The 27,382-nt window shown below is 40.6% G+C and overlaps 2 protein-coding genes across 3 annotated transcripts in view; both read left to right on the top strand.

The window, feature by feature from the left end:
• Positions 1–13,345, top strand: part of sv2ca (synaptic vesicle glycoprotein 2Ca) — a 37,796-nt gene extending 24,451 nt beyond the window's left edge. Inside the window, exons 5-13 of the mRNA XM_050051984.1 lie at positions 5,693–5,826; positions 6,336–6,425; positions 7,457–7,567; positions 7,686–7,774; positions 8,081–8,245; positions 8,341–8,474; positions 9,035–9,241; positions 9,477–9,636; positions 10,102–13,345. Coding sequence (XP_049907941.1) covers positions 5,693–5,826; positions 6,336–6,425; positions 7,457–7,567; positions 7,686–7,774; positions 8,081–8,245; positions 8,341–8,474; positions 9,035–9,241; positions 9,477–9,636; positions 10,102–10,285 — 1,274 coding nt within the window. The 3' untranslated portion in view covers positions 10,286–13,345. The remainder of the gene's footprint in view (positions 1–5,692; positions 5,827–6,335; positions 6,426–7,456; positions 7,568–7,685; positions 7,775–8,080; positions 8,246–8,340; positions 8,475–9,034; positions 9,242–9,476; positions 9,637–10,101) is intronic.
• A 2,092-nt stretch (positions 13,346–15,437) lies between these two features.
• Positions 15,438–27,382, top strand: part of iqgap2 (IQ motif containing GTPase activating protein 2) — a 38,900-nt gene continuing 26,955 nt past the window's right edge. For both annotated transcript variants that reach the window (XM_050050756.1, XM_050050755.1), the window contains exons 1-2: positions 15,438–15,787; positions 20,811–20,910. In XM_050050756.1, the coding sequence (XP_049906713.1) occupies positions 15,739–15,787; positions 20,811–20,910 (149 nt within the window). In that variant the 5' untranslated portion in view covers positions 15,438–15,738. The remainder of the gene's footprint in view (positions 15,788–20,810; positions 20,911–27,382) is intronic.

Raw genomic sequence — 27,382 nt, 5'->3', positions numbered from 1 at the left:
GATATCAGCTGCACTCATCATAGAAAGAAACAAAAAGAGGGGAATGAGCTCCTTCCTTCCTTCCTGTTACTGCACCCCCTCTCCTCCTGTTTTGTACTCACCCCATCTCTCTGTCTAACTCTGTCCTTCCTTTTATTACCTCTCCTCTCTCTCCATTCTCTGTCTCCGCAGAGTGTTCTTCTTGATCAAGCATAATTAGGTTTTTCTCCTTGCTCTAATAGGACAAAGCTACAGCTAGAGGTGATTTATGGCCAGACCATGCTTTAGCCAACCTGTGACGTCAGCGAGAGAGAGACAGTGTGTGTGTGTGTGTGTGTGTGTGTTGCTGTAAGTGGCATGGATGATGTTTTACTGGGCTGCAGCCACATACAGGTCTTCTTCAAGGGAAATTGAAGGCAATAACATCTGACATTGTAAGAGGTCATCTGGGCACACACACAGAAAGGCACATGAGAGCACACACACACATGGCATCGCTAATCATTTAAGTTTCCAATAAAGGACTTCTTAGTTTTCTCACATGTTTCTCATGGAGATACATGCACACACTGCTGTAGATCCGCTCACATGGCTCCACAGAAGCACACTGGTGAAGGACTCGCAAAACCCTCTGAAACCAGAACGAGTCTTCACGAGGAAACTCTGCTGTCAGATCTGCTGATATCATATTGAAGGGATGGTAGTGGCCTTACTTTGCTCTTATTCTCTCTGACAGTCACTACCACGCTGCCTCTCTTTCTCTGAGAGCGAACTACATGTCTTGCATACATACTCCAGCGCTCACCAGTGGTTTTTATGTTTTCGCTAAAGTGCTGCAGTGCCTGCAACCAACAGCACTACGATGTGTGGGCCAAACTGCGGGCCTCCTGCAGAGATACCTTTATGTGTTTGAACGAACACATTAAAGGTATCAGTGATGGGTTATGATACAAATGCCTCAACACTGGTGTTTAATACACCATTAGAGCTCTCATTTATCTTCTCCACTCGCTGGCTCCTAATGTCTCCCAAAAGCCCACTGCCTGACTCACAGCTGGGGCCCTGAAGGAGGTCTGCTCAGCACAGATCGTCATCACATTGACAGTAGACTTTGAGGAGTTTGCCTGCTGCCAAGAAAGCCCGCCACAAGAGTAACCTCATTAGATGCTGCTCAGATCCACAGATTAAAGATTAAATACCCCCCCTGGGTGGACTTCACATCGTTGTCAATTAATTTTAACTCATCTGCTTGTGCTAAGTGATAGGCATTATATCACTTTGGCTTTTTGTTGAGTAAATCATGATAGCACTCTCAGGTCTGTATAATAAATATATAGCTTGTTCTTGCTTGGCATAAACACTGGAAACAGAAGGAAACTGGCCTGCTCACCTGGCAGATGTGTCTGGTCCATAGACTGTAAAAAAATAATGGATGTAGCTACCATGACATCACCCATTGGTTTGTGGACTCCCATTTTGAACCCTTGAGTTTGGTATTTTGGCTGTGGAGCCAGAAGTGACCGTATTTGGACAACAGGGTGGAGCTGTGGAGTAGAGAGGGGTGGATCTGACTGAGAAGTCAAGGACACTATCCGCAGACAGCCTGTCACTCAAAGCAGCCCGCCCTTAATTATGTGTAACTTTAAGCCTTGATAAAACATAAACAGGTGAGTTATACATAAATTCATCTCCTCACAGTTTTAATAAATGGCAGACCAAAACTGTTTATTTCTGCTGTAAAGCTGGACACTTTAACATGAGGGTCTATGGGGATTGACTCGCTCCTGTAGCAAGCCTCAAGTGGACATTTAAGGAACTGTTTTGGCACTTCTATATTGGCCTAATTTTTCATTGACAATCAAAATTGTGTATTTGATAAGGGGCATCTTTGATATGATGACGGACAACTTGCGAAGCCTTCATGCTTTATGCAAACTCCTAGGGGTGGAGGAAAAAAACGATACAGCATAGTATCACAATATTTTTGTGTGTATTGCCACAAAGTGCCAAGTATCAATTTTTAAAATTATTCAAATTATTAATATGACAAATACAAATTAAACTGTAGGTAGCCTACTAGAATAATATAATAAATTGCTTTTTCAGTCCACTAGATACATTTAGCTGCAAAAAAATGGCTGAAGTGAAATGAACAGACTGAAAACTTATTAGATAAAACAGATGTTGACAAAGTTTTCCTTTGAGGACATAATTTACTGTTTAAAAAAGGTAATAAATCGCAATATATTGCAATAAAATGTATCACAATACTCAGCATATCACAACATATTCAAATTCGCAATAATATTGAATTGTGACTTAAGTATCATGATAATATCATATCGCGGATCCTCTGGTGATTCCCTCCCCTACAAACTACACAATGATGTAGGTGCACACTATGAGCATAAACCTAGCTTAGGAAAGAGTAGTGCGTTGAGGTCAAAATTTAAGTTGAAGTACTATTTTCAAATTATTTTCAATCATCTCTGCACCCTGTGGTTAGTGTTGCCAATTTGGTAACTTTCTCACTAATTTAGTGAATTTTCAGACCCTTTACTTCTAACAAAAAAGTGACTAGCGACAAATTTAGCGACTTATTCAGGCCATTGAGGGAAAAGCAAGAAATATATTCAAGTATATTGTAAGTTCTCTCCTGCACCAGTGAGCACTTGCCGCACTGTGGGAGTTCAGTTATAGTGAGTTTCTGTAGTTACGTTGGTGGTCTTGCTCACTGGATTGGAAGCGCAAGAAAGCTGTCATCTATCTATCTATCTATCTATCTATCTATCTATCTATCTATCTATCTATCTATCTATCTATCTATCTATCTATCTNACACACACACACACACACACACACACGGAGAAAGACAGGGAAGGAAATAAAGGGACTCAGAAGAAGTGGGGATACACAGAGACGAAGCGTCGTCTACGACAGTCATTACTCCTACTGCCCAACAAAAGACACTGAGAGTGAAAACCACTCATTGTTCATTTCCTTTTGTGTTCTTTGCTTTACATATACTTTTTTTGTGCTTTCTACTGAGACATTTTCGTCTCTCTGATCTCTCCTGGGGTGCATTTTTTACCACTTATGACGGATGCCCACCCAATTTGAACATAGTTGTTTTTAGCTGTAGATGTGTATTGCTTTCAAAGCCGGATTTTAATATGCTGTGAGATTAATTCCAAGCAGCTCTTTTCTGGCATAACCATTAGTGTTAACCCCCTCCCCGCCCCCTGACTCCCCTCCTACGCCTGTTGATGGATAATGGTGCTATTCCCTTTGGAGCGGCATCTCCGTGAAGCACGATCTGTTGAGAAACGTGGGAGGTCACGACTGACACAGCAACCCCTTTCTGTGCTTCCTCCAAAAAAAAATTCTAAAAAATGAAGTCAGTGAGTGCACAAATACAGATCTACATAAACAGTACATCGCACATTTGTGATTGCATCCAGGCTGGTATGGTATGACAGTATATGTTAGCTTAAGTTCTTCTCTGAGTCACCAGCACAAGCATTCATTTATGTAACTTAAATTGCAAACAATAAACTCAGTAATTCCATGTTTGGAGGGAATAAATATTCACCCACACATTTAAAACAATACTTTGAAATGAATGTCATAGTCAGTGCCACCCTTTTGAATTTAGTTACAAAATTTAAAGCTGTTTGTGTAACTTGACAACAACAGATTAAATTCAAGTCTTCCATTATTTTTAACATTAAGGTGTCTTTATGTATATTCCTCTCTCCTTTCTCCACAATTATTTCGTGAAAATGTGTAAAAATAGTACCCTTTCGTAAAGGGAAAAGGATTATTTTTGATGTATAATTCTGTATGTATCTTCATGTGTTTACTTGTGTATACGTGTGGGTGGCATCATGGCATCATGTTAGTCGTGTCACTGTCATCTGTATGGTAATTCATGTGATTAATTTCTGTGCCTTTTCTCTGTCAATGCAATGTGCGTATGTGTGCATCTCCCCCTTTGTGAAAGTGCATAACTCTCTGCATGTGTGTGTGTGTAAATGCGTGTGTATGTGTGTGTATGTGTGTGTATGTGTGTGCGTGTTACAATGATTAATGAGTCTGGGAGAGTGCCTGTGGGCTGAGATCAGGTGCAACAAGATTTAACTTAGCAGAAAACACTCAATTCCTTTCCTACACATTCAATTAACCCGTCCCCGTGCACTTCTCTGCAGCTCCCTCTGCAGAGCCATTCATCTCTGAGCTTACACATCACTCTGCTCCAGCCGCGGAGTGCCTCTCGTTTAAAAAGCCATCTTTTATTTGCAGCTCCTTTGTGCTCACAGTACAAGCTCCACACATAACATTCAGAATCAGCCTCCCAGATCAAGTGGCCCAGCCCCCCCTCTGATAAGGATATACAGTAGTTTCTACTCTGCACCTAATATTATTTAGTCACTGCTTCCTCAAAGCATCATTTGGAGACTTATTAAGTAATTATATTTGCTTTTATGATGCCCCTGTGAGCTGAAGATTGGCTAAATAGCCACCTGCTGGCTTCAAATGGTGCTCTGAGCATTAGTGTATAATTCATCAATTAGACACTTTGTGAATTGCAGACTGGTCCAGGAACCAAACAGTTATAACCAGAGTTTAACTTTAGTGGTTTTCTTTGCTGAAAAATATTTTTTTTCAGGATCAGTTGAATGTTTTACATGATAGTAAGGCACCAATATATACTGTATCTTTATCAGCAAAATACAGTGAATGCTATTGTAGATATGGACCAAGTAAATGTAAATTAAATGGGAGTATTAGCCTGAATATTATCTTAATAATAAATAATACAAACAGTATTGTCATATGTTACAGTTGATATCAATTAGGAGTATTTTGGAGCTTAAAAAAAGTCTGCAGGCACTTTGATTTGTGAGCTTTCAGATTGACATGAGTGCTTAAAAGCTGCCAAATACTTGTAAGAATCATGCCTGTTAACATGCCTTCAGTGATCATAACACAATGTGACTGCCGAGACACATTAGCGTTCACACCTGTATCTCCAGCCGATCACTTGTGTTCTGATTTCGCTATTGCCTGTCACTTACGCTAAAGGGTCAACTGACACTGCACAGTTATTGCGTCCACACTCTGGCAGGATTATTGCTTGTCACGTTAGTGGTGTGTCTGTTCCAACACGTCTGGCAAAACGACAAATGGTCAGACAGCAATTTCGTCCATCTTGTCATGTCGTCTTGTCAAGTTACAGAGCTGTGCCACCAAAACAACCAACATGTCCTGCACTGATGATGTATTTTCTTGTGGCGTGCTTGTCGGGGACACATCATTAGCGTTCATACTAAAAAAGATATGTGGTTAAATGTCACCCAGACAAGCTCGGCCAGTGGCTTGATCAAATTGCAATGCGTATTGGTGATAGTTTAGACTTGTATTTAGTGCTGTCACCCAAGACGCAATAATACCAGGTATAAACAGGCTCAATATGCCAAACATGCATCAACAAAAAGACACTATTCAATAGGAATCAGTTAGGCTTATACATCAAAAGCAATACATTGTCATCTAACATAGTGTTATCCATGAATGCAGCAGTGTTTGTAATGGTGGTTTCTTAAAAGAAAATGTAATTGAAGTACTTCTCTTATTTTGATCATGTATTCACTTCTTATTCTGCCATGTCTCCAATGTGACTGTCACTGGTGTTGTATGCCTCTGTTCACAGGTTGGAGTTTCAGTATGGGCTCAGCATACCAGTTTCACAGCTGGAGGGTGTTTGTGGTTGTCTGTGCCCTGCCCTGTGTGTGTGCTGTGGTGGCACTTACCTTCATGCCTGAGAGTCCCAGGTTCTACCTTGAGGTAACAGTATTTTCCTTATCTATTGCGACATAGATTTTAACACTGAAATAATTCTGATCATTTATAAATCTGCTGCAGCAGTTGTATCTTCAAGAATTCTGCGTCACAGTGCTGTGTCATTGTCACCAACTGTCCGTGCTTATCAGTTTTTACAGTCAGCATCTCTGGAAAAATACGTCAGAGTACTTGGACATTTCCCAACAGATGTTTAATCAGATCAAAGAGTGTCAGTCCTCCAGGACTCTTGGATAAGGCCTTGAATGTGTCTGCAAAATAGAAGTCTGGAGATCCATGACAGTGGCTTTGCTGCTGGATAATTACCCTTTGAAGTAAAATGAGTCACCGTTGTCGTGACTTTCATCATTCCGGCCCATCTTGGAAAAATCAAAAGAATATTATGTAGCCTACAGAACATTCAATCAAATGGACGTGTTGCTGTCCCTGAGTACAAGAAATCTGTGCTGATCCCGTGAAATTTCCTCTCTGTCTTTCACGCTCCCTCCTGTCAGGTGGGGAAGCATGATGAAGCCTGGATGATCCTCAAACAGATCCATGACACCAACATGAGAGCGCGTGGGCAACCGGAGAAAGTCTTCACTGTGAGTGTTTGTTTCTGCTGCGCGCTGTCTTGGCTGGGTTTCCTGACGCTTTAAAGAAGCAAAGAGGCTTATATTTTGCCACCGCTGGGACAGGTTTTAACGCTTTGACTGTGCGGGATCACATCTGAATTATGAAGGTTCTGAAAGCTGTTTTGTGTCGTTCAGGCTTACGGCTTCGTGAGCTGCGGATTGGGAAAGCCTCTTAGTCGACACATTTCTTGAATTGATCATTTACTGTAGTACACAATGTTTACATAGATATTTACTACAATTATCATGTGCTTTCAGTCTTGAAGTTAAAGATGATACAAGTAACACAAGTAAGATCCATGATATGAAATGAATGTTGAATGCAGCTCAGATGCACCAGTGGTATCTCCAGTAATTTTTCATAGTGGTGGCCAGATTGGGTGACTGAAGATCTTGGGGTGGAACACCAAAACCAAAAGCCATGACTGTATTTCAGGAATTTGATTATGCTGTTGAAGTGTGTAGGCTAGCTGAAAACTAGGTCAGTATGGACAGTTACGGAATCACATACTGATACACTTTGATTTCCTTTTTATTATTACCAGTTATCTGTTGTGCATAGACAAATACCACTACAGTTAACATTCTGAGTTTCACAACAATCGTTATGTACCTATACATGTACCTTTTCCCAATTGCTTTTTTTTTCTCCTTACATTGGTTGTAAGAAACAAAACATTTACTGAGAACAAGCCTTTTTAGTTTAGGGTACACTCGTGGGCACCCATAGAACCCATTTTCATTCAGATATCTTGAGGTGAGAGTTTAAAGGACCCCTTTGAAGATGACCATGGTGAGTTGTTTTCTTGCCAAAACTCTGGAGTGTTATTTAGCCTCTTTCTGACAAGCAATGCCCATCTATTGTGACCTATGGTTGCCTTGGGTTTCTAGTTTGCCAGCACACTGCTACTTTTGCGGTAGCTTACAAAAAAGGGCACCACGGCCTCTTAAAGCCAGGGCCACCTCTCGCACTTATTTTCTGTCTTGATTACTCTTCCCAGGTAAACAGGATCAAGATCCCCAAACAGCTGGATGAATTGGTGGAAATGAATACAGAGTCTGGCAACCCAGTTTCCAAGTTCTTCTTTAGGATAAAGGCTGAAATACATGGGGTAAATATCTGTCTTTTAATTTGATCACCTTTCTTATTAATCATTTCTGTCCACTGCCTCTGCCCTTAGTTTGTCTGCTGATCACATGAAGTGTAATGCGTCTCTTTCCTCCCTTTAGATCTATGTGAATCTCATGAAGTCCTTCAACTACCCCATGCGAGAGAACATGATGCGACTAGCCATAGTGTGGTTCACGCTGTCGTTCGGGTGAGCTTCCTCCTGATGTCACAGAAAAATCAGACAAGGCTAATTTCTGCGCCCAGATAATAACACTGGGCAGTGTGGCTTGCGGCCGCATTGCATTTCTGTCATCTTGATCTCTGTGCTGTGCAGAAGTTGCGAGCTCTCGAAATCAGTCACAGTCTGTGGATCAATACTGGTCCATTGGCGTCTCAGGGGGAGTGAAAGCAGCCAAAGATTAAAAAAAAAAAACACACACACTGAAAACACTCTAAAGTCAATGTCTTCTGGTTTTCTACTGTGTCCTGTTGTATCTTTCCATGTTTTTGTCAGGTATTATGGTCTGTCAGTCTGGTTCCCCGATGTCATCAAACACCTTCAGGCAGATGAATATGCCTCCAAAGTGAAGCTACACAACAACGAACGCATTGAAGACTTCACCTTCAACTTCACCCTGGAGAACCAGATACACAAAAATGGCCTCTTCATCAACGACAGGTAAGAGAAGTCGACTCACCAGCAGGCTTAATGGATGGCTGCACCATTATACTGTGATACAGTACTTAAAACAAAATGTAACTGTGCCTCTTCAGATTCATCAATATGAAGCTGAAATCCGTCACCTTCATCGACTCTACCTTTCGTAACTGCTACTTTGACGATGTGACATCGGTGGGCTCCTTCTTCCGTAACTGTACTTTCATTGATGCTTTCTTCTTCAACACAGGTGAGATATAAGGACTGAACATTTATATAGCTTTAATTTGAAGGAGTTTTTGATTGTGAGGAACAAAACATTTACTGGAAACAAGTCTCGTGGGTACCCATAGAACCCATGAAGTGAGAGTTCAAGGGACTCCTTTGAAAATGCCAGTGCCAGTTGTTCCCTTACTAAAATTTGCTCTTGGGAGCAATTACTTGGTCCCTTTACAACAAGATATCCATACATGGTTGGTACCAATGGATGCCTTATGTTGTCTACTATCACTAGCTACCACTTCCTCCATGCTACCTTAAAAAATGACTATGTCACAGTCTATGTTGTAAAAACAGTAAAGTCAGCCTCCACTTATTTTTGCCAGCAGGGGCCAGTGGGGGACCTGCAATTGTATCAGCGGGGCCATGGCTCCCCCTGGCTTCCTTTTGGGAGGGCCACTGTTTTTAAACTCTTACTTTGACCTGAATACACAGCCAGAGTGGCATGTTTTGTCATTTTTGATTTTACTGCGATGTGATTGGCTCTCTTTTATTATTACCGTTTCTTTCTTGTTTGTATTCTTTGGGCAGACATCGATGAGTCCAAGTTGATAGATGGCACAGAGGTAGTCAACAGCACGTTCACTCACAACAAGATAGGGTGCCAGATGACGTTTGACGATGACTACAGTGCCTACTGGGTTTACTTCATCAACTTCTTGGGGACTCTGGCTGTTCTGCCCGGCAACATCGTGTCTGCCCTTCTCATGGACAAAATCGGGCGCCTGTCCATGTTAGGTAAGAATGGAGGATGTGAGTGATGTCCATGTTTGTGTGTGCACTTGAGTAATTGGCTTTTACGTTGACTGTACGGGATGCAAGAATGACTCATGGTATGGATGTGGCATCCATCATCGAGTGTGAGAGGCTATTTCGATTAGGCCCTATAATTTACTTGAAGACTACTCACATGTCTTTAGTACTAACTCTTGCTTTCTCACTCATGCTCTGTGTGTGTTTGTACGTCCATCAGGTGGCTCCATGGTCCTTTCAGGCATAAGCTGTTTCTTCTTGTGGTTCGGCACCAGTGAGTCCATGATGATTTTCATGTTGTGCCTTTACAACGGTCTGAGCATCTCTGCCTGGAACTCCCTGGATGTGGTCACGACTGAGTCATTTCCTACTGTCAGGAGGTGAGAACACAAACAATGGATGAGTGCATAATGGCTGACATTGTTACCAGCCGTGACAGCAGGGCTGTTATTGTTTTCACCTTGTGTGTGTGTGTGTCATTAAAGCTACTTTACAGTGCTTTGCCAGGTGTTCATATGCCTGTGTGTCCATCCGTCTGTGGACAGATTTTGTCTAGAGTGCAAGATTCAGTCATGAAACTTTACAGGAGCTTAGTCTAAAATAAAAAAATAGGCCGCGTTTTTGGATGGGTGTGGTCTTAGCAAGGGTGCCGACCCCTGCCCTACATTTGTTTTAAGTTGTGGATGGCTGTATCGTGGTTAGTGTTATCCCAACACAAAATGATCTCTAGTTTAGACTTTTTTATGGATTTACATTGAATAGACAGTCACACACATAGAAACACACACAGTTCTCTCTCTTCTCTACTTTTAACCTCCTTTTGTCCCTGACTTCTCTCTCCCCAGAGGAACAGGCTTTGGGTTCTGCAACGCTCTGTGTAAGATGGCTGCAGTCTTGGGGAACCTGATCTTTGGTTCGCTCGTCGGCATCACAAAGGCCATCCCCATCCTCATGGCCTCGTCTGTGCTCGTCGGGGGAGGCCTGGTTGCACTCCGTTTGCCCGACACCAGGGCGAATGTCCTCATGTAACACCAGCCTGGCGTTCATCAGCTGGGATAAAACCTGGATAAATCCTGGGTGAATCCGAGAGGAAGCCCGGGAAGTGTTGAGCAAGGAGTGCAAACGGCTTGGTTCAAACATATCTTAACACTTTCAATCACATTTTGCTAACATACCTTAGATAAAGCTGGATAGCAACCCACACATGGTGTGTTTTACTTTCATCACACAGATCCAAATCACTAGATTCCTCGTTAGTCAACAGCTCAGCCTTTTTGTGAATGTATTGTCTGGAGATTTCACATGACAGAGCTGAGAGTTTGCACTGGTTTTGGTACTAAGACTTTGGTAGAGTTTTGTTCAGTGACTGGTCGCCCCCTCCAGCTGCAGTCATAACCTTGTGTAGAGTCACTGCATGGTTAAAAAACAAGGCTTTTAATATTGATACAGTCTTATTAAGACGAGCCAGATGGGGAGAAAAGTGAAAAACAAGCTGTAATGAGCACAGCCAACCTTCTGTGTGACAACGCAGGGAATAGATGATCAGACAGAGCGGACACACGACACAGCTGTATGACAGCTGGCTTGCCCACAAGACTCATGTACACAGGCCATGTTGTAGACAGCATGCAGAAAGCGTACACAAACACATAAAAAGCCACACATAGATACACTTCATGTGCAAACACATGTCCTAAAATAGACACTTTCTACATTTGCACCATACTGAACACACAATGCTGTTATTTGCTCAACATGACATTTGCTCAGACATCTGCAACCTTTTCAAAATAGATAACTCATGTATGACGCCAAGCCCTTTGTATTACCTACCCAACCAAGAATCAAAAAGGCCATATTGAAACACTGTACCAATAACTGTTTGGTATGTTGAATCTGAGGCTGCTAATTTGAGTTTCTGCTTATGCTTTGTGTTATTGTCAAAGTTGGAATGATGGATTATTCGTGTCATCCAAATGTTGTTCAGTCAGGTCCCCATCCACGTGTTGTGTTATTGTACAAAGGATCTCCGATGAGTTCTCCTTCTGATTTAGCTTTGTGTCGGATCTCGCTCGTGGCAGTGACGTTGATAATGACATGTCATGCTGCTTCCTTTTAAAAATACTGAATGGCCTTTTTTAAATGTGCCTCTCCTTAACTGGAGCAGTCTGCCCATAGTCGTGTGGTGTCCAAAGGTTATAAGGAACAGACTTAAACTGGATAGGAAGTTAAAAGATAAAATAATCATGCCATTTGTGTGTGTGTATGAGTGTGTATATATATATATGGGATATGTGGCCAATACAGTATTTTACTAGGGTGTGAATTCATTTTTGAACTAAACCCTTTTTATTTTTATTCTATTTTATTTTTTAATAAAGCTTTTATTTTGGTGAGATAAGCCTAATCTCCTCTTCCAATAGGTAACAATGAATCATATGATCAAATGGTGTGAATACGAAGTAATAATGTACATAACAACCTCTTTATGAGGAATAATTGGTGCCACACATGATGAAAATGTCTCCTACGGAAAAAGTTTTGACCTTTCTTTCTTTTTAGAAAAAATAATTTTGGAGAAATTCATAACTGAATGATAAATATGAGCTTTGTCATTTCTTTGACTTACCATTTTTTTTCCTAATATCTAATTTTGCCATAATCCCACACTTGAAATCCAGACCTACCTTGTACAAGTTATTATGTATCCTGTCTTTCAACATTGGAACCTCAACATCTTCTGCTAAACATAATGATAATAAGACCATGTTACTATTTTTGAAGTGTTAAAATGAACTGATACTGACAATGTATATATATATTTCATATATATATATATATATACATATACACAGTTCAGTTGCTCTCAGTCCTGTTTCTTTTGTCTCCGTGGATCGTACAGTCCTCCTGCTTTTCTCTGTATTTGTGGTATCTGTGATTGCAGCGTAGAGGTAGTTTGCCCTTGCACTGCTCTTGGCTCTGTCAAGGCTACTTAGCAGCAACAACAACAACATCAACAACAACAATAGGGTTCCAAAGTTGTATTGTACATGTGCATCCATTTCCATGGACCCAACTATTTCAGCTGGAAATATACATCATGAAGTGTGCTGCTATTGTGCAACAGATATTTTTTGACATCATAGTTTAAATATTTTTGAAACAAAAGTATAGCATACAGATTCTAAATAAATGCACTGATATAAAAAGAGGTGTCAATCCAATGCAACATCAGTGGCAAGAATAACAGAGGGATTGATCTGTATGTTTCTAGATGAGTTAAAACCTTCATGAGCTGCAGACTGGGAGAAATTATATCACCCGTTATGTTTGAGGTAATTGGGGTGTTGCTTATATGTACTGTATTTTTGTGTGTGCGCCCGTGTGTGTATAAGAGAGAGAATACTGTGTGTGTGTGTGTGTGTGTGTGTGGGACTGTGTGTGGATGCATGAGTGTAAATAATGTAAATATCAAAGCTGATATTGGTGAACTTTTGGGTTATATGTGTAAAAGCTCCTTGATGGACTCATGTGTCTCCTGCTTTGTCCAAGCGATAGGTCCATCTGCCTGTATCTCTGTTGTACATCTCTGTGTGTCCTCGGCTTTAAGCCCCTGTTCACCTGCTACTCTGTGTGTGCGTGTGTGTGTGCTCAAACTTGCATGTATGTAAGAAAACTTCTGTTCTTTTGTGCTCAACTTTGTGTTCTTACTGTAAATTCTTCTGGCGGAAAATGATGGCAATATTATGATTTTTTTGTTGAGGAAAAATGTGAATGTATCACTCTTGTAAGTTCTGTTCATCCATTTTATGGAGGTAATCAAATTATGTGGAGAATAAAGTCAGTGTATGTTATCGTGAAGGGTCTGCCAGTCATAGGATGACTGAGCTGTATGTTCAGAGGTCTGTAAGAGTGAAAATATGTGAAGAAATATGATGGATAATGTTAGAAACTGGAAAGGCAGGGATTGCAGACTGTGCTGCTTTTGAACATATACATAATAAAAGCTATGTTCTCTAGCAAATGATGCTGTTTTTTTTATTTCACAATGCTTATACAAAACAGCCTATCAATAAATCCTATATTTATGAGGGTTATAATACTCAGGGGTTTTTTGAACGGTGATATTGAGCTATTGACTCAACTTTGATAATTCTGGAGGCTGTAGTTTGTGCTGCTACTGAGTAATTGTTCTAATATTTAGTCTACCTAAGCATAACTAAGTTGACAAAACACTGGAAACACTTCTTAGTATATAGGTGGTTGAGTGAGTGTGCATGCAAAGAAACACATGCAGCTGTGTTCCCTGATTACTCAATTCATAAACTCAAACTAATGCTGCCATCTAGTGGTTGAATTTGGGTACTAAAATTATTTACCATCTAAAAGGAAGGACACGTGAAGACAAGTGTATTTTTATAGCACCTTTCAAGTGTATCATTCTTTTGTAGCCCCATACATTACCTACTGTGTGGAGGTTTGGTAAAATACGCATAAAATGATCACAAAATCCAATGATTATGCTACAAAAAAGAGCTGTACGAACTGTAAACAGAGCTGGTTATCATGAATCAACTAACAAAGTTATTAGAACAAACTCAAAACAAAGATGTATAGTTATCTGATGTATACTAGAAATATTGTGTGGAATAGTTAAAAAAAAAAAAAAACTCAATAGATGTATGAATAACAAATACAAAAACCAAACTCCAGTGCGTATGGGACTTTGGCATATATATAAAATATATACATGAATCTAATTTTTTAAATCTAGTACAAGTACAAAAGTAAAAGGGCTGGGTGGGTTAATTATCAACCCCCACTTTGATACAATTTGTGCTCTGCTCACTGAGCAGTATAGATTTGATATTGTGCATTCAGAAATGTTGAACCTGTATGCTATATCTCTGTTACTGAGCCCCAATCTCAGTTTCATACGCACCAACAATAGATGATCTTCCAGCAAGTACCCATATTCAAGTACCCATGTTCAAGTACCCATGTTCAGCAGTAAGGTGGTCATACTTCTGACTGAGGCTGTTGTATGCTGGTTGTGGGACCCTGGGCTCAGCTTCTTCCACTGGGTCCTCCGACAGACAGATACCTATGGCACCACAGTGACCCCTACAGGACAAATTAGCATCCCACATACATTTTACACCAGGGATGGCTCCTAGAATAAGAATAAGAATAAGAATAAGAATAAGAATTAATGCAAGCAATAATATTGGTGATAATAATAATAATAATAATAATCATTAGTATTAGTAGTGATAGTATTAGTATTAGTAGTTTTATATATTATATTATATTTTTTCTACATTTTTATTTTATAGTACTACTACAACTACTATGTATAGTAATAATAATAATTATTATTAATAAATAAAAATGTAAAAAATAAGTGTATAATACTAATAATACTAATACCAATACTAATTATTATTATTATTATTAGTATTAATATTATAAGTAAATTTATTTTCTACGTTTTTATTTTATACTACTACTACTACTACTACTACTACTACTACTACTAATAATAATAATAATAAATAAAAATGTAGAAAATAAATGTATAATAATGCTAATACTAACTATTAACTCAGTAGTATTAGTGTTATACATTTATTGTCGACATTTCTATTTCATACTACTACTACTACTACTACTTATAGTAATAACAATAATAACAATTATAATAATATTAGTAATAACAAATATTGGTAGTAGTAGTAGTAGTATTATTGTTGTTGTAATATTTAGTTAGTTGTGTATTTATTTATTTATTTATTCTTGTGTGTATTTGAGTTGAGTAAGTTGAAGAAAAAAAAACTAAATTAACTAAACGAAATTAAACAGGGCAGTTCAAAGTGCTCTACGTGAGATATAAAGGCGCGGGGACAAGATGTAAAAGTAACACAGGGCAGTATAAAAATACATAATGTAAATAATATCTATAAAGACAAAACTGAGGATGTAAATAAGCCTATATTGAACAAAACAGGCAGAAAAGATGAATAAAGTTGCAGCTCAGCTACTTAGTGGTGTACTCGCGGTGTGACATCCATTTTCCCCAGTGGCAGTAAATGCAGCATGAGCCACCTTTCGACCAGCAGGTGGTGCAAGGTGCTAAATCTCCATCTCCTGTCCCGTCAATCATGTCACTTCACAGCGTGGTGGGGGCAAGATAACACACACACACATACACACACTCTTAGCTCAGGAGTCAAGCCAAAGAAGTGCACACACCATGGGGATTTTCTGTCGCAAGTGACAGTCGGCGCTTTCATGAAACTTTTGAACACAGCCGTGCCGTAGTTCCGACATTTTTATTTTAGCCTCACCGGTTGTTTTATTCATATCAGTATATCCTGAGAGGCGCGGCGGCGTATCGCTGGCTGGCTGCTGTAACGTTAGCGTGAAGGGTGAAGTTTCTTTTCCAGTTCAGACGAGTTCACAAGTGGAGGAAACGACGCAAGATGTACCATGAAGAAACCGCCGCTCTACTACAGAAGCCACGCTATGGAAGTGAGTAACAGTTTCTAACGGTTTCCATCTGTGTGAAGCTCTAACAGCCTTAACTCATCAGGGACACAAGCTAACGTAGGGTGCCATCACATCTCAGACATGTTTGATGAGCAACAGGTGGTTCAGCAACACCTGGCACCTGTAGTAGGTGTGTCAGACAGACCCTGAACATGGCAACATATAATGTGGGCTGAGAAGGAGAGTGGGCACACTGTCACTGACAGAGGTTTTCAGGTGAAGGACTCACATCCTGGTTCTTCAAATAGAGCTCTAACATTGCTAAGTTTAGGATCCGGGCTGTAATATTTTTGAGCTATGGGGCTGCATACTCCTCTGAAGTCTGACTCAGGCCTGTTTTCAGCAGTACTTTTCCTTCAAAGTGCCCCACATTGCACCACAGTGATTCTTATCTATTTATTTAATGGCGGTAGCCAGCATATCAGCCTGTCCACACACATGAGGCTTTTTCTCATAGGTTAATCATTAACTTTGGATTTTGCTGCTGTTGAAAATAACTAACCCCAAGAGTATGTCAAAAATGCTTTAACTGAGCTGACTGACATGAAGACCCATCTAAAGTCAGTTAACTGTGTGCATCTTGTCTGTGGGCAAAGTGCAACTTTGGGAGATAACACCAATCACTGATGTCATCAGTGCAATCTTTTTGCCTCTGACTTGGCCCATTGAGTTATATTGCCCAACTGTCTTGTTTTGAATACAGGCCACTCTGTCTTATGGTGTTTTTTAAGATGCACAGTGGCAAAACAACCATCTATGGAGGTGTATCTCTAGAAAATGAGCATAAATAATGAGCAGTTTGTTGCATTTACTGGCCTTGTCATTATGTGGAACAGCCCAAGGTATCATTGCTCCTGCAAGCGAAATCATTCCCTGGGAATAATTTCAATAAATGCCAGACTAACCCTAGTTTATGGATCTGCCTATGAAATAGATTAACCCAAAAGCAGGCCGGGCTGATTTATAGTCACCCCCCACCAGCCAAACAAAAGCGTGCGTCGCAATCATGAAGCCCACAACTCAGGTCTGCTGATCCTGTGACACACAAAGGCAACAGACCCATCCTGAGGGTTAAATATAACGCTCAGAGCAAGACTGCAGACACACTCTTCCAGGAAGTGTGTGAGTGAGTCACTAAGTAGAGGTAGTGTGTAATGGCTGCACTGGGGCTGTTGTACCTCTGAGATAAGTGTTCGTTCACATTTGCATCTATACCACAGCTGCACAGCTGGGCCGCTGTTCCACTGGTCTATGGCCTGATACTGTGCTTATGGTGCTTATTTTGTGTGTCTATATGTGAGTGTTTGGTTTGTGTGTATTATATGTCAAGCCTCTATGGAGACCCAGTGAGCGAATGTTAATGCAGGTGGCTGATGAACGGGCAGAATTTAGCAGAGAGTGCCTGAGAGGTTTCAAAGATACAGCCGTGCAGACGCTAGAATTGAATGAACTTTCCTGTTCCCATGGGAAAATTGTCTTGGACTCCACACTGCAGTTTCACACTCAACAAATAAGACAGACTACAGGCATAAAATGCTGTAAAAGACATTACAAAACTAAGTAAGAATTACAGATTGCTGAGTTTAATGAGTTGGAATATTGTAAACAGATGAATTGACTTTATTTATGGAGTTTATTTTAAACTGGCCATGGTAGACAGTGGCATCAAAGGCAAACATAATTTTGCCTTCCTCCTGGGCATTAGGATGAGTTTGTTTACGCTAATAAATCAACAGGTTTAACCAGTTTAACTTGGCATCACTAGAGGAGGCAATATTCATATTACCCACATACAAAAGATAGGCTGGCTCATTTGACATTTCACTGGGGTGTACAGTGTGACGGTGTTTGTGTGCGCCCTTGGTTGAAATAAACCCTTAATTCACGGAGTTAGATGTGAAAATATGTTGTTTTCCCTGCCGTTGCTGGCTGGCTGATGTTAGCCCTCTTACGTTATCTTCACTACTACTCGCCATCTTTCTCAGCTCAGGAGAGACTGATCTCTTGTCTGATGTGCACTACATACAATACATTCTCCCTGAAACATTTATGAGTTGAATAGAAAGATGAATGTCTGTATTTTTGACAGTATTGAAGGATCATACTGACAGGATTTTGAAATACTCCAGTATACCCTTAAACCGTGATACTGCCCAAGCCTTTTCCACACTCTAATACAGAATGTGAAACCTCAGTCACTGGCCTGTAGTCAAACCCAGGAGTCAGTGCTTGGTCTGGTGGGAAAAAGCTCAGTTCTTAAACTGCGCCCCCGGCTCTGAGATTGTCCCTTCACTCCGCCAGAAATAAGGAGATTTGATTGGATTAGTGCAGGGTAAGAAGCATCGGGGGGAGGAGATCTCATTAAGCTGCAGGTAAAGGTCAACTCTCCGCAGAAGTCACTTGTCGGTTGGGCACCCCACTAAGGCCACTTTGACAAGGCCGTTTCATCTCCCTCAAACAAAGGGTCAATAGGGCAGAGGATGTAGTACAGTTTCCATGGGGAACTTAAGATCCTAACAGTCAAAATGAACTTCCTTTAAGAAGAAATATCTTCTCAGTCTTTGTGATTAGGTTGCATTTTATGTTTGAGGAGATTAATAAGATGGTGTCTAAATTTGTTTTACACATATAGACAGTTTCATTGCTAATCTGCTGCTAGGGCAACAGCTTTGGTTCCTGTTTACTTCCTGTCCAATAGGAAATACAAAGGGGCCCATTTAGAATGTTTTTGTTGTCAAGTTTGAAACATTTTATAAAAGATTCACTGTCATGTGATAAATGACAGTGGAACAAAGGTCATGCTTGGAGCGGTGAGGGCTGTACCATGAAGAAAGCTCAACAGAGCCAGGCTCTCTTTGCCTGAGTTGGCTTGACAAACCTCAAAGCCTCAGTCACAAATAACGGATACCAAGGAGTTAGTCATCAGCCTGCTCTTTTAACTCAGGTTTTCTTCTATGGGCTCTGTGCGGATTCACCGTAAACAAATCAAGTGAGGCATTCAGTGCGTCATTTGAATCTTAAAATCCGTCAATCCGTGCTGCCTACTTCCACTTCTGAAGAATAATTTAAAAAGTATCACAGTAAAAAGCAACACTGTTGCTTCAATTAAGGTGAGAGAGGAATGGTGGCAGAAAATTGCAAATTTAGTCAGGATATTTGGCAGTATGGCTCTGTTTTAGGGCTCTGTCTTTCCTCAGGCCTACACAGAAAGCCTCTTCTATGTGCCTACGTGGAAAGCCAAAGGCAGAGAGAGCACACCTCTCCGCCCTTCCACGCGCCTACGTGGAAAGCCAAAGGCAGAGAGAGCACACCTCTCCGCCCTTCCACGCGCCTACGTGGAAAGCCAAAGGCAGAGAGAGCACACCTCTCCGCCCTTCCACGCGCCTACGTGGAAAGCCGCAGGCAGAGAGAGCACACCTCTCCGCCCTTCCACGCGCCTACGTGGAAAGCCAAAGGCAGAGAGAGCACACCTCTCCGCCCTTCCACGCGCCTACGTGGAAAGCCGCAAGGCAGCGAGCGCACACCTCTCCGCCCTTCCATGCACCTACATGGAAAGCCTAAGGCAGGGAGAGCAGCAGCAAAGACCCCCAGGAACAGAACAGAGCAGCATCAATGACAAACAGAAATGACATTGATAAGTCAGACACAGCATGAAAAGGAGGAGCTGGGGTGGAGGCGGGTTGCAAAGGAGGCAGCAACAGTAGGCAGGCCAGAACAGTTTAAACAGGGCGCCCTGAATGAGATTTGTCAATTGGTTACATAGAAAGGAATCATGTGATCTATCAGCTGACTCCCTTCCGTCAATAGGCTGCTCCATCAGTTGATTGGGCTGTTTGAGATCAGCTGATGTAGCTGGGATGTGAGCTGGCCTTAACATCGTGTCCTGCCTGAACTAACACTATGCTCAATTTGTGTAATTCAGTAGTTAATATATTTATTTTACCACTCTTATTTCTGATATGACAGCTGCACATTCCAGAGCTCCTAAACTTTAAACTTATTGCAGCAGATTTAAACATTAAACTCAAGAGCTACATTACCTATACTGACACTGTCCCATAATGAAGGACACTCAAAGTGAAATCAAAGTGAAAATAATTTCATTGATTGGATATTATCTGTGATGATGAATAACAATAGAATCCTATTAGCTGTAATATTTCCTATCAGACTGCAGGAAATCAGGACCAAGCATAAAAACATTCCCCAGAGTTGTAACGTTATTGTATGGTTTGAAGGAGTATTACCACATTTCATATGAAAGTAAACGTCATGCTGGTTAATAATATAGTGAACTATTACTGTAATAATGCTAGTCTGTGATTTTTTTTTTTTAGAAGGCTTATTTTTTAGCCAGCATGAGCAGATGGACCAGAGAACACTACAAGCACATTAAATAGTTCAGTGAGAGCAAATTTACAGATAAAATAAATCAAAATTCTTGCTCTTATATATTGTAGGTTCCCATGTAGGAAAAAAACATGTGACGCTATACATGCAGTATCGCTACTGTAACTGCACAGCACAAGCTGGAGCAGTGCATTTATAACATATCCCCTGTGCTGAGAATCTAAAGACTGTAGAGTGACGCTACTCAAAGGAGCTGTGAAAAGAGCTTTTTAGCTGATTTCAAGCCGAAACTCAGAACATAATAAACCGGTCGCGACCAGGTTAGGTCTGCAGCATGTTGATCTAGAGAGGTTAAAAGAGAGTCACTTTCGTAGGACGGAAAACTCTGGCTTTAGATTCAACCTACTTCGCTAAGCCACTAATCTCACTACGTGGTAAAGCTCTCTGTTTATGTGTTGTTGTTGTTTACATTTGCCATATTGTTACATGTATCAATGTCATAGAATACTCATTAATATCATGATAATACTCTCACCCCCAGACATGCTTTGATTTTAATCACATGTAGTTAAGACTGATACAAAAACACACTAGTATGTCGACTAATGAAATACAATGACAGTGACATGATTGTGAATTTTCTTTCCTTTTTCAGCCATTCAGGATGATGAGAGGCTGTCAGCGGAGGAGATGGATGAGAGGAGACGGCAGAACATCGCCTATGAGTACCTGTGTCACCTAGAGGAGGCCAAACGGTAGGATGGGAGGAGGAGGGAAAAAACCTTGAAGATAAGAGGAGCTTAATGGCACATGCTGACTAAACGCAGCCACTTTCCTTTATGATGTTTACTTTGTCACAACTCAGACCTCGCAGGGATTACATTGGGTGTGGTTTGGGTCAAGCATTCGGTTTGTTTAATATTTGATCATGCAGAACAAATTTGTAGTATAAATTTGTGTATTTAATGAACACTGTTATGCAGTTATAAAAACAGCAGGGTGTGGTTGGGAAATTAAGTGGCGGAGAGAAAGGGAGGGGGATATCAGAAGGGAAGAAAGCAGTATGTATTAAATAATTTTCATAGTAGCATGAAGCTGTAATGACAGATAAAGGCAGAATCAGCATGCACGTGAGATGATGGCACGGAGCTGTGAGCATTCATGAGAACGTGTGCCTGATTAAGACATGGGAGGTGCTGAGTTAGTGGAAAGAGTCGCTCTCTTTCCACTGTGCACCAAACCTCACTGGTGGCTGAAATGATCACATAAAAAACTGAAAATCTAGAGAGTTTGTTGACAAATTTCTCAGTGGGGTTATACTTTCAGATGGTTTGTAATAGTTTTAACAGGAACCTTTCAAAAGTAAATGAATCTAAAGACAGCATAAACCTGATGAAGACTTTTTTCTTGTAAGGTGCCTGAGCAAAGCTAAAACTAAACCACTTCCTGTCTTCTTCACAAGCAAGAAGGAACAGGAAATGTAATCATGCCTCTTTTTATTCAGTGATTTTGTGACAACCACACCCGATCACAGAAAGATTGATAATTGATGTCTGGACCTACTATAGCATGTTGCCTTGTGGTGATTCAGCAATCATGCTTCTTCTTGGGAAACTCTTTATATGAGTGTGTTTACAGCTTCATTTACATCAGCATTTCCTCAGATTATTGTTTGACAACTGAACTTGCACTTTGACTCAGTACAGGCTGTTTGAATAGCCTACATTATCTGCTTATGTCACAGGATAATAAGGGTCTGCAAGGGCAGGTTGGCTAGACCAAGCACAGATTCAGTCAACCACCATCATAATCGGGCCACGCCTAGATTATCGCACATTTTTCTTTTTTTAGTGGGCTGAGAAAACTTGCTCAGCTGCACTGAGGCATTTTAAGGAACAGGTGCTTTGGTATTGTACTACAGTCACCCTCAAAATGACCACTGTGACTTAACGCTCACGTGCACACATATTCTCACTTTCACTTTATAGCTTCCTGTTTTTCCATCCATGTGCTACTGACTTTTCTACACTCCTGTCAGTTGTGGAGTGGAGCCTCTATTCTGGGAAAGGTGTCACGTTAGATTAGGATTAACACAGCTGCTAATGAAGGCGTCTGCCACAGAGAGCATTAGGTCCTGCTCTCTGGGGTCAGGAGTCAGCAGTCACTGAAACAAGGAAGTCATGTAGAAGTAACTCTTTTAGTGTAACTGGGTTATAATCTTACAAGAGACATTGTTTAATTATCTACCTATGTTTTTGTTTACACTGTTAAAAATGTCAGAGGTAGTCGAGAAATAATCTTTTAATAGCTGGAAAAATAAACATGGAATTAATCCGTGCAACTCCTGCAACATAAATCAAGTATTCTCGACCCAAACAACTGCATTAAAAGCACGAAACTGACAAGTCCATCATTTTCTTTGATTTAAAATAAAACATTTTTGACAGTGTACATGCAGGGAAATGCTTTACAATTGCACGTTTGCAATAGCTGCGACCTACATTTAAAATTTCAGCCTCTTAGGGCAAAACTTTGACTGCCAGAGGGTGGGAAAATTTTGTGGACGGACTAGCCAGCCGACAGCAAGCTATAAAGCAATGATAAACGGGATGGACAAAAAGGGACATGGCAAAGTGGTGTGTGTATGTGTATATCTGTCAATTTGTTTTTGTGTGTTTATAAAGTCTGGTCCTGTTACGTGAATCTGTTTAAAAGTTATGCACCTTTAGTTATAGGCCACTCCCACTGCCCCCCAACCCTTTGTTGCCAGTTGGCAGGATCATCACTTAATCGTCTTTCAACAAAATCTTGTGCAAGTCTTTGAATCCATTTGGAAGTTATGCACCTTTTTCCAACTGGCCCCTCCTATTACTACACCCGCTTTTAGCCAGTTTCCATGAACACAAACACACACCTTCACATACACACACTTGACCTCCATGCCAAATTCCTCTCCAAAGGGTGGGGGAATTTTTGTGGACTGACGAGCTATAGAGCTGCTGGTTGCAGCCTAGAATTGTATCTGAAATGTGTTATTATTGGTAGAACATTGGATAAGCTAATAAGGTTATATGGAAGGTTAGATTTTATAATATTCCAGATGATTGTTGTCCTTTGTGTAACTTGTAGATGTCATGTGTACAGGTTTGAACTTAAAATGTCAGTGAAGTTGTTAAGGACATCCCAATCTTATCTGTTGCATCCGCCTTTTCCACAGCAGACAATTTGCCTTGTCATAGCAGGAAAAGCACAGGTGTTACTAATGACAAGTACTATTCAAGTGTCCTGGTAAATCATGACAAGGTGATACTAGGACCCTGAAACTCAGCTACATATAATTTAGCCAAATTTCCTATTGTGACATGTCAAAATATCTTCTGTGAAACACAGACTCAACTAAACCAAGCCTTGTCCAGTTACTTTACAATCTCTTGTTAACTGTAAGTCATTGCCAGAAACGCTGTATTGCTCTCTGTTAAACAGTGGGACCTTTATCCAGCACACTGTGGTGGAGCAGCATGAGCAAATAAAGAGCAACCAGCAGTTTCAATGAATATGTCCTTACAGCCAACATGGGTGTGACACAACGTGAAGCGACACCTGTGGTTTAAGAAGACAGTTACTTTGCTTCCAGTGCCTTACGTGACATTAGGTCAGCTGAGTGCAGGTTGGTGGTAATAGTGCATGTAAAACTAATTTTGTATTGGCTAAAATGCTCTTTACATATACATTGCCCACATGCTTTGTTGTTCAAAGTCCTCTTGAGAGCACTTGGTCTATTGCTAAGTTTCACTAACTGTTTTTGATGTTGTCAGTTAGTAGACACACCCTCTTACAGAACACACACATGCACACACACAAATGAGACTTTGTACCCTCATTGGAGAGTAAACAGTCGATTGTTTAATTTTTAGCTTTTTTTCTATGGTGACACTTTTGGTTTGCTTCGATACAGGTCCACCCCAGGATATCTAGAGTCAAGGATATTATCCTAATTTTCAGACACACCCTACCCAGGCACTATATTTCTCTCATGACACATACACACGCAGGCAGCCACACAAACACAAACTCATGACTAGCATGACTAAGCTTTATGACGCAAGTCTTCAGAGGACACTCTGTATGTGATCTGAAATACTGTAGCTGAAAGCCAAAGAGTTTAGGTCACTAATAAGTGTGTTGATGTGAGACAGATTTAAGTCCCAGATTCCAGAAAGCGGTGTTTTGTTTCACCGTGTGAGTCGCAGATTGGACAATGACAGGAAGGCCTGCTTTGGAGGGGTTGTAAACAGGAGTGTTAGCCTGTCATGCATCAGGAGACGAGTTCTCCCGACATTGTTTTAAGTACAGGAAGTGAAGTTTCACAGGAGAGCTCTGTTACCCACGCAGGATGTTCCTTGACTGTGTTCCCGCCGTTTTTTTCTCTGTTATCTTGACTTCATTTGCCCCTCTATATCAGTAGGTTACTTTTATGGAGATATGAAACTTTGATCTGCATCACTGCTTTGCCCTGGTTGGCACGCACATGTGTGTCTGTTTCTTAGTCATTCAGTGCCAATCAGACGTTCTCTGACATGCAGCGTTGTGTGCGGGCTGAGGGTTAACTGATACTGATATCACAATATCATTTGCTTGATACTGGGCCAAAAAATGCCTGTGTGACACTGATGATTACATCACTGCTGCCTTAAGTTTAGACAGACGATTATTTTTATGACCAGTTATTTTCCTGGTTAATTGATATATTGATCAATCATTTGATCTATAAAACATCAGAAAAAAGTATCAAATATGTGCTGCACTTTACAAGTTTACAAAGTTGATGTCGTTAAATGTCTCGTTTTGTCCGACAAATTGTCCAAAACCCCAAAATATCAAATGTACTGTAATGTAAAGAAGGAAAAGCACGACGTTTTCGGAGAAGCAGATCCCATAAAAGGCATTTTTGCTTGATAACGATCAATCAATTCTAAAACTACTTGTTTTGGGGTTTTTTTTGGTCAATTGCTTAATCAGTTAATTGATTAACTGATACAGCTCTATCTGAGTTTACCTAATGTTGGACTTTAATCTTTGATAAAGTGGTGGGCCAGATACTAATTTCTTGATCCCAAATCCCTAAGTCTGAGCTGTGACCAGAGCATGTAACTAATGCATTCCTCATGTGAGGAGAAATTATATTTAAAAACAATTTTCCACAGAAAGAAGTAGCGTATTCCATTATTTGTAATATTAGCATCTTAATGCTTTAAGATAGATGTATCAGTAGAAGGAAAATGCAGTGACTATCTTTACTTTTAATTCTGTAAAACCCCACAGATAAGGCAGAGGTCTTCCTCTTGCATAATCTACAGCATCAGCTGACATGATTCCTTACGAAGATGCTTTATTCCTCAATGTGCCTCACTTACACTCTCCACTGGCTTTGTGTTGACAGTGCATGATGTGTTGTGGTTGTCCTTTTAATGTGCTGACACATATTTTGGCAGTCTGGATCCTTGGAGCACCCACACAGCCTTAATTAACACAAACAAGGTGTCTGTGTGCACGCATGTGGGAGGGAAAGATGTACTGCTTCAGACACAAAGGTAGGAGCTGCTTGTATGAATAAAACCAAGGAGCCAAACGTAAGGAAGCTAAATCACTTAGCACTGTACACTGGGAAAGGGATCAACTCAGTTGTAGGATACCAAGCAAAAAGGTTAAAGCACATTAACAGTTGGGTTTGTAGACAGAGGTGTAGCCATGGCCCACAATAGTAAATACAGTGTCACTTCCAGGCAGTAAGATAATGTGTAACAGATTTTCAGCCCATGATGATTCACCGTGCTCACAAATCATTGACTAGCTCTTTGGAATGGATTTTTCCTAATATCTCTGGGAATCGTCTGGCATCGGCCGTCTGAACCTTTCAAAGGGAAATTACCTCAGTTTGAAAGAAGGTCAACATTATTTTAACACAAGCTGAATACGCTCTATTCAGTTTTAGTTTCTACGTATGTCAGTCATCTGTGTTATCATCCCTTGGAGGAAATAAAAAACACTTTTTCTCTTGTGATAACACATTGATGTGTTGCAGAAGTGAAACACATAAACTCTCACCAGTGATCAAATTAGGCTTTAGTATTAGACATCTTGCTCCCTGTTTACCTCTTTAACCTCACATTGTCCACTCAACAAGTCAGCCTAACCTTTAACCTTTACGTGGTCCAAAGCTCAAACTGTAAGTCCGCAGCCCCCTCCCTAAAGCATGCCGGGCTCAGTGTGGGTGCTGCCTGTAACAATGCCCAGTTCTCACCGGCCCACAGTCTACTTTGTTGCTCTGTTTAACCAAAAACATTTCAGTCAATTATCACAGCACTGACACACTTAATCAATACTGTACATCTGGAGTCTTTACAAACTTTGACATGAAATCATATTTATTACAGACTCACTACTCTACTGTACTGTAAATGCCATGAATGACGGCAAGACATTCTTACTTATTCTGATTTATATTTGTATGATCTTGGCCCACTGTTTTTAGTTTTTGCCTGGATCAGAAGGGCAGCAGGTGCAGGGAAAGCCAACTCTGACTTGCAGACTACACGCAGGCATTCAGCCACGTCATAAATTGCACTGCACGCTGTAGAAGATCTCGGTGGCAGGGTAAACAGAGTAGACTGATGTTTGTTTATACTCTGGATATAACCATAGCCAGCTGCTTAGTATTACAGAGAAGCCCGAAACTATAATGGTCGTGGTGATTTAACTGGAAATCTGGTCAGTCATTTAGATTACCTGCGCTCTTACTGTACTTTTTAATTAGTCATTTATTTAGAAGAGTATCGCAATGTTTTATCGCAAAAACAATCAGTTTTTAATTAATCTATATGCAAAGTTTTGTGGCAGTAGTTCATTTTGTGTTGTGTTTGAACCCTGGACTGCAAGAACCGTCAGTGTTGTAATCTACCTTCAGCCATTTTACTCTTCCGCTCCAACGTAGCAACATATTGCTAGCATAAACACACAGAACTCGGGCTTGTGAAACAGGCAAAGTCACAGAGAGCGCACTGCTAGCTCCTAAAATTAGATTTTTAAAAGATGGAAATATATCACCTTGCTTACAGAATTGCAATATATCACAATATATTGAATCATACCCATATATTGTGACACATATTGTATTGCCAGATTCTTTCCAATGCACCGCCCTAATGTATAATAACTTCTTCAAAAGCA

This window comes from Epinephelus moara, chromosome 8 (assembly GCF_006386435.1).
Source record: "Epinephelus moara isolate mb chromosome 8, YSFRI_EMoa_1.0, whole genome shotgun sequence".
Lineage (NCBI taxonomy): Eukaryota > Metazoa > Chordata > Actinopteri > Perciformes > Serranidae > Epinephelus > Epinephelus moara.
This window is presented reverse-complemented; position numbering and strand designations above follow the sequence as displayed.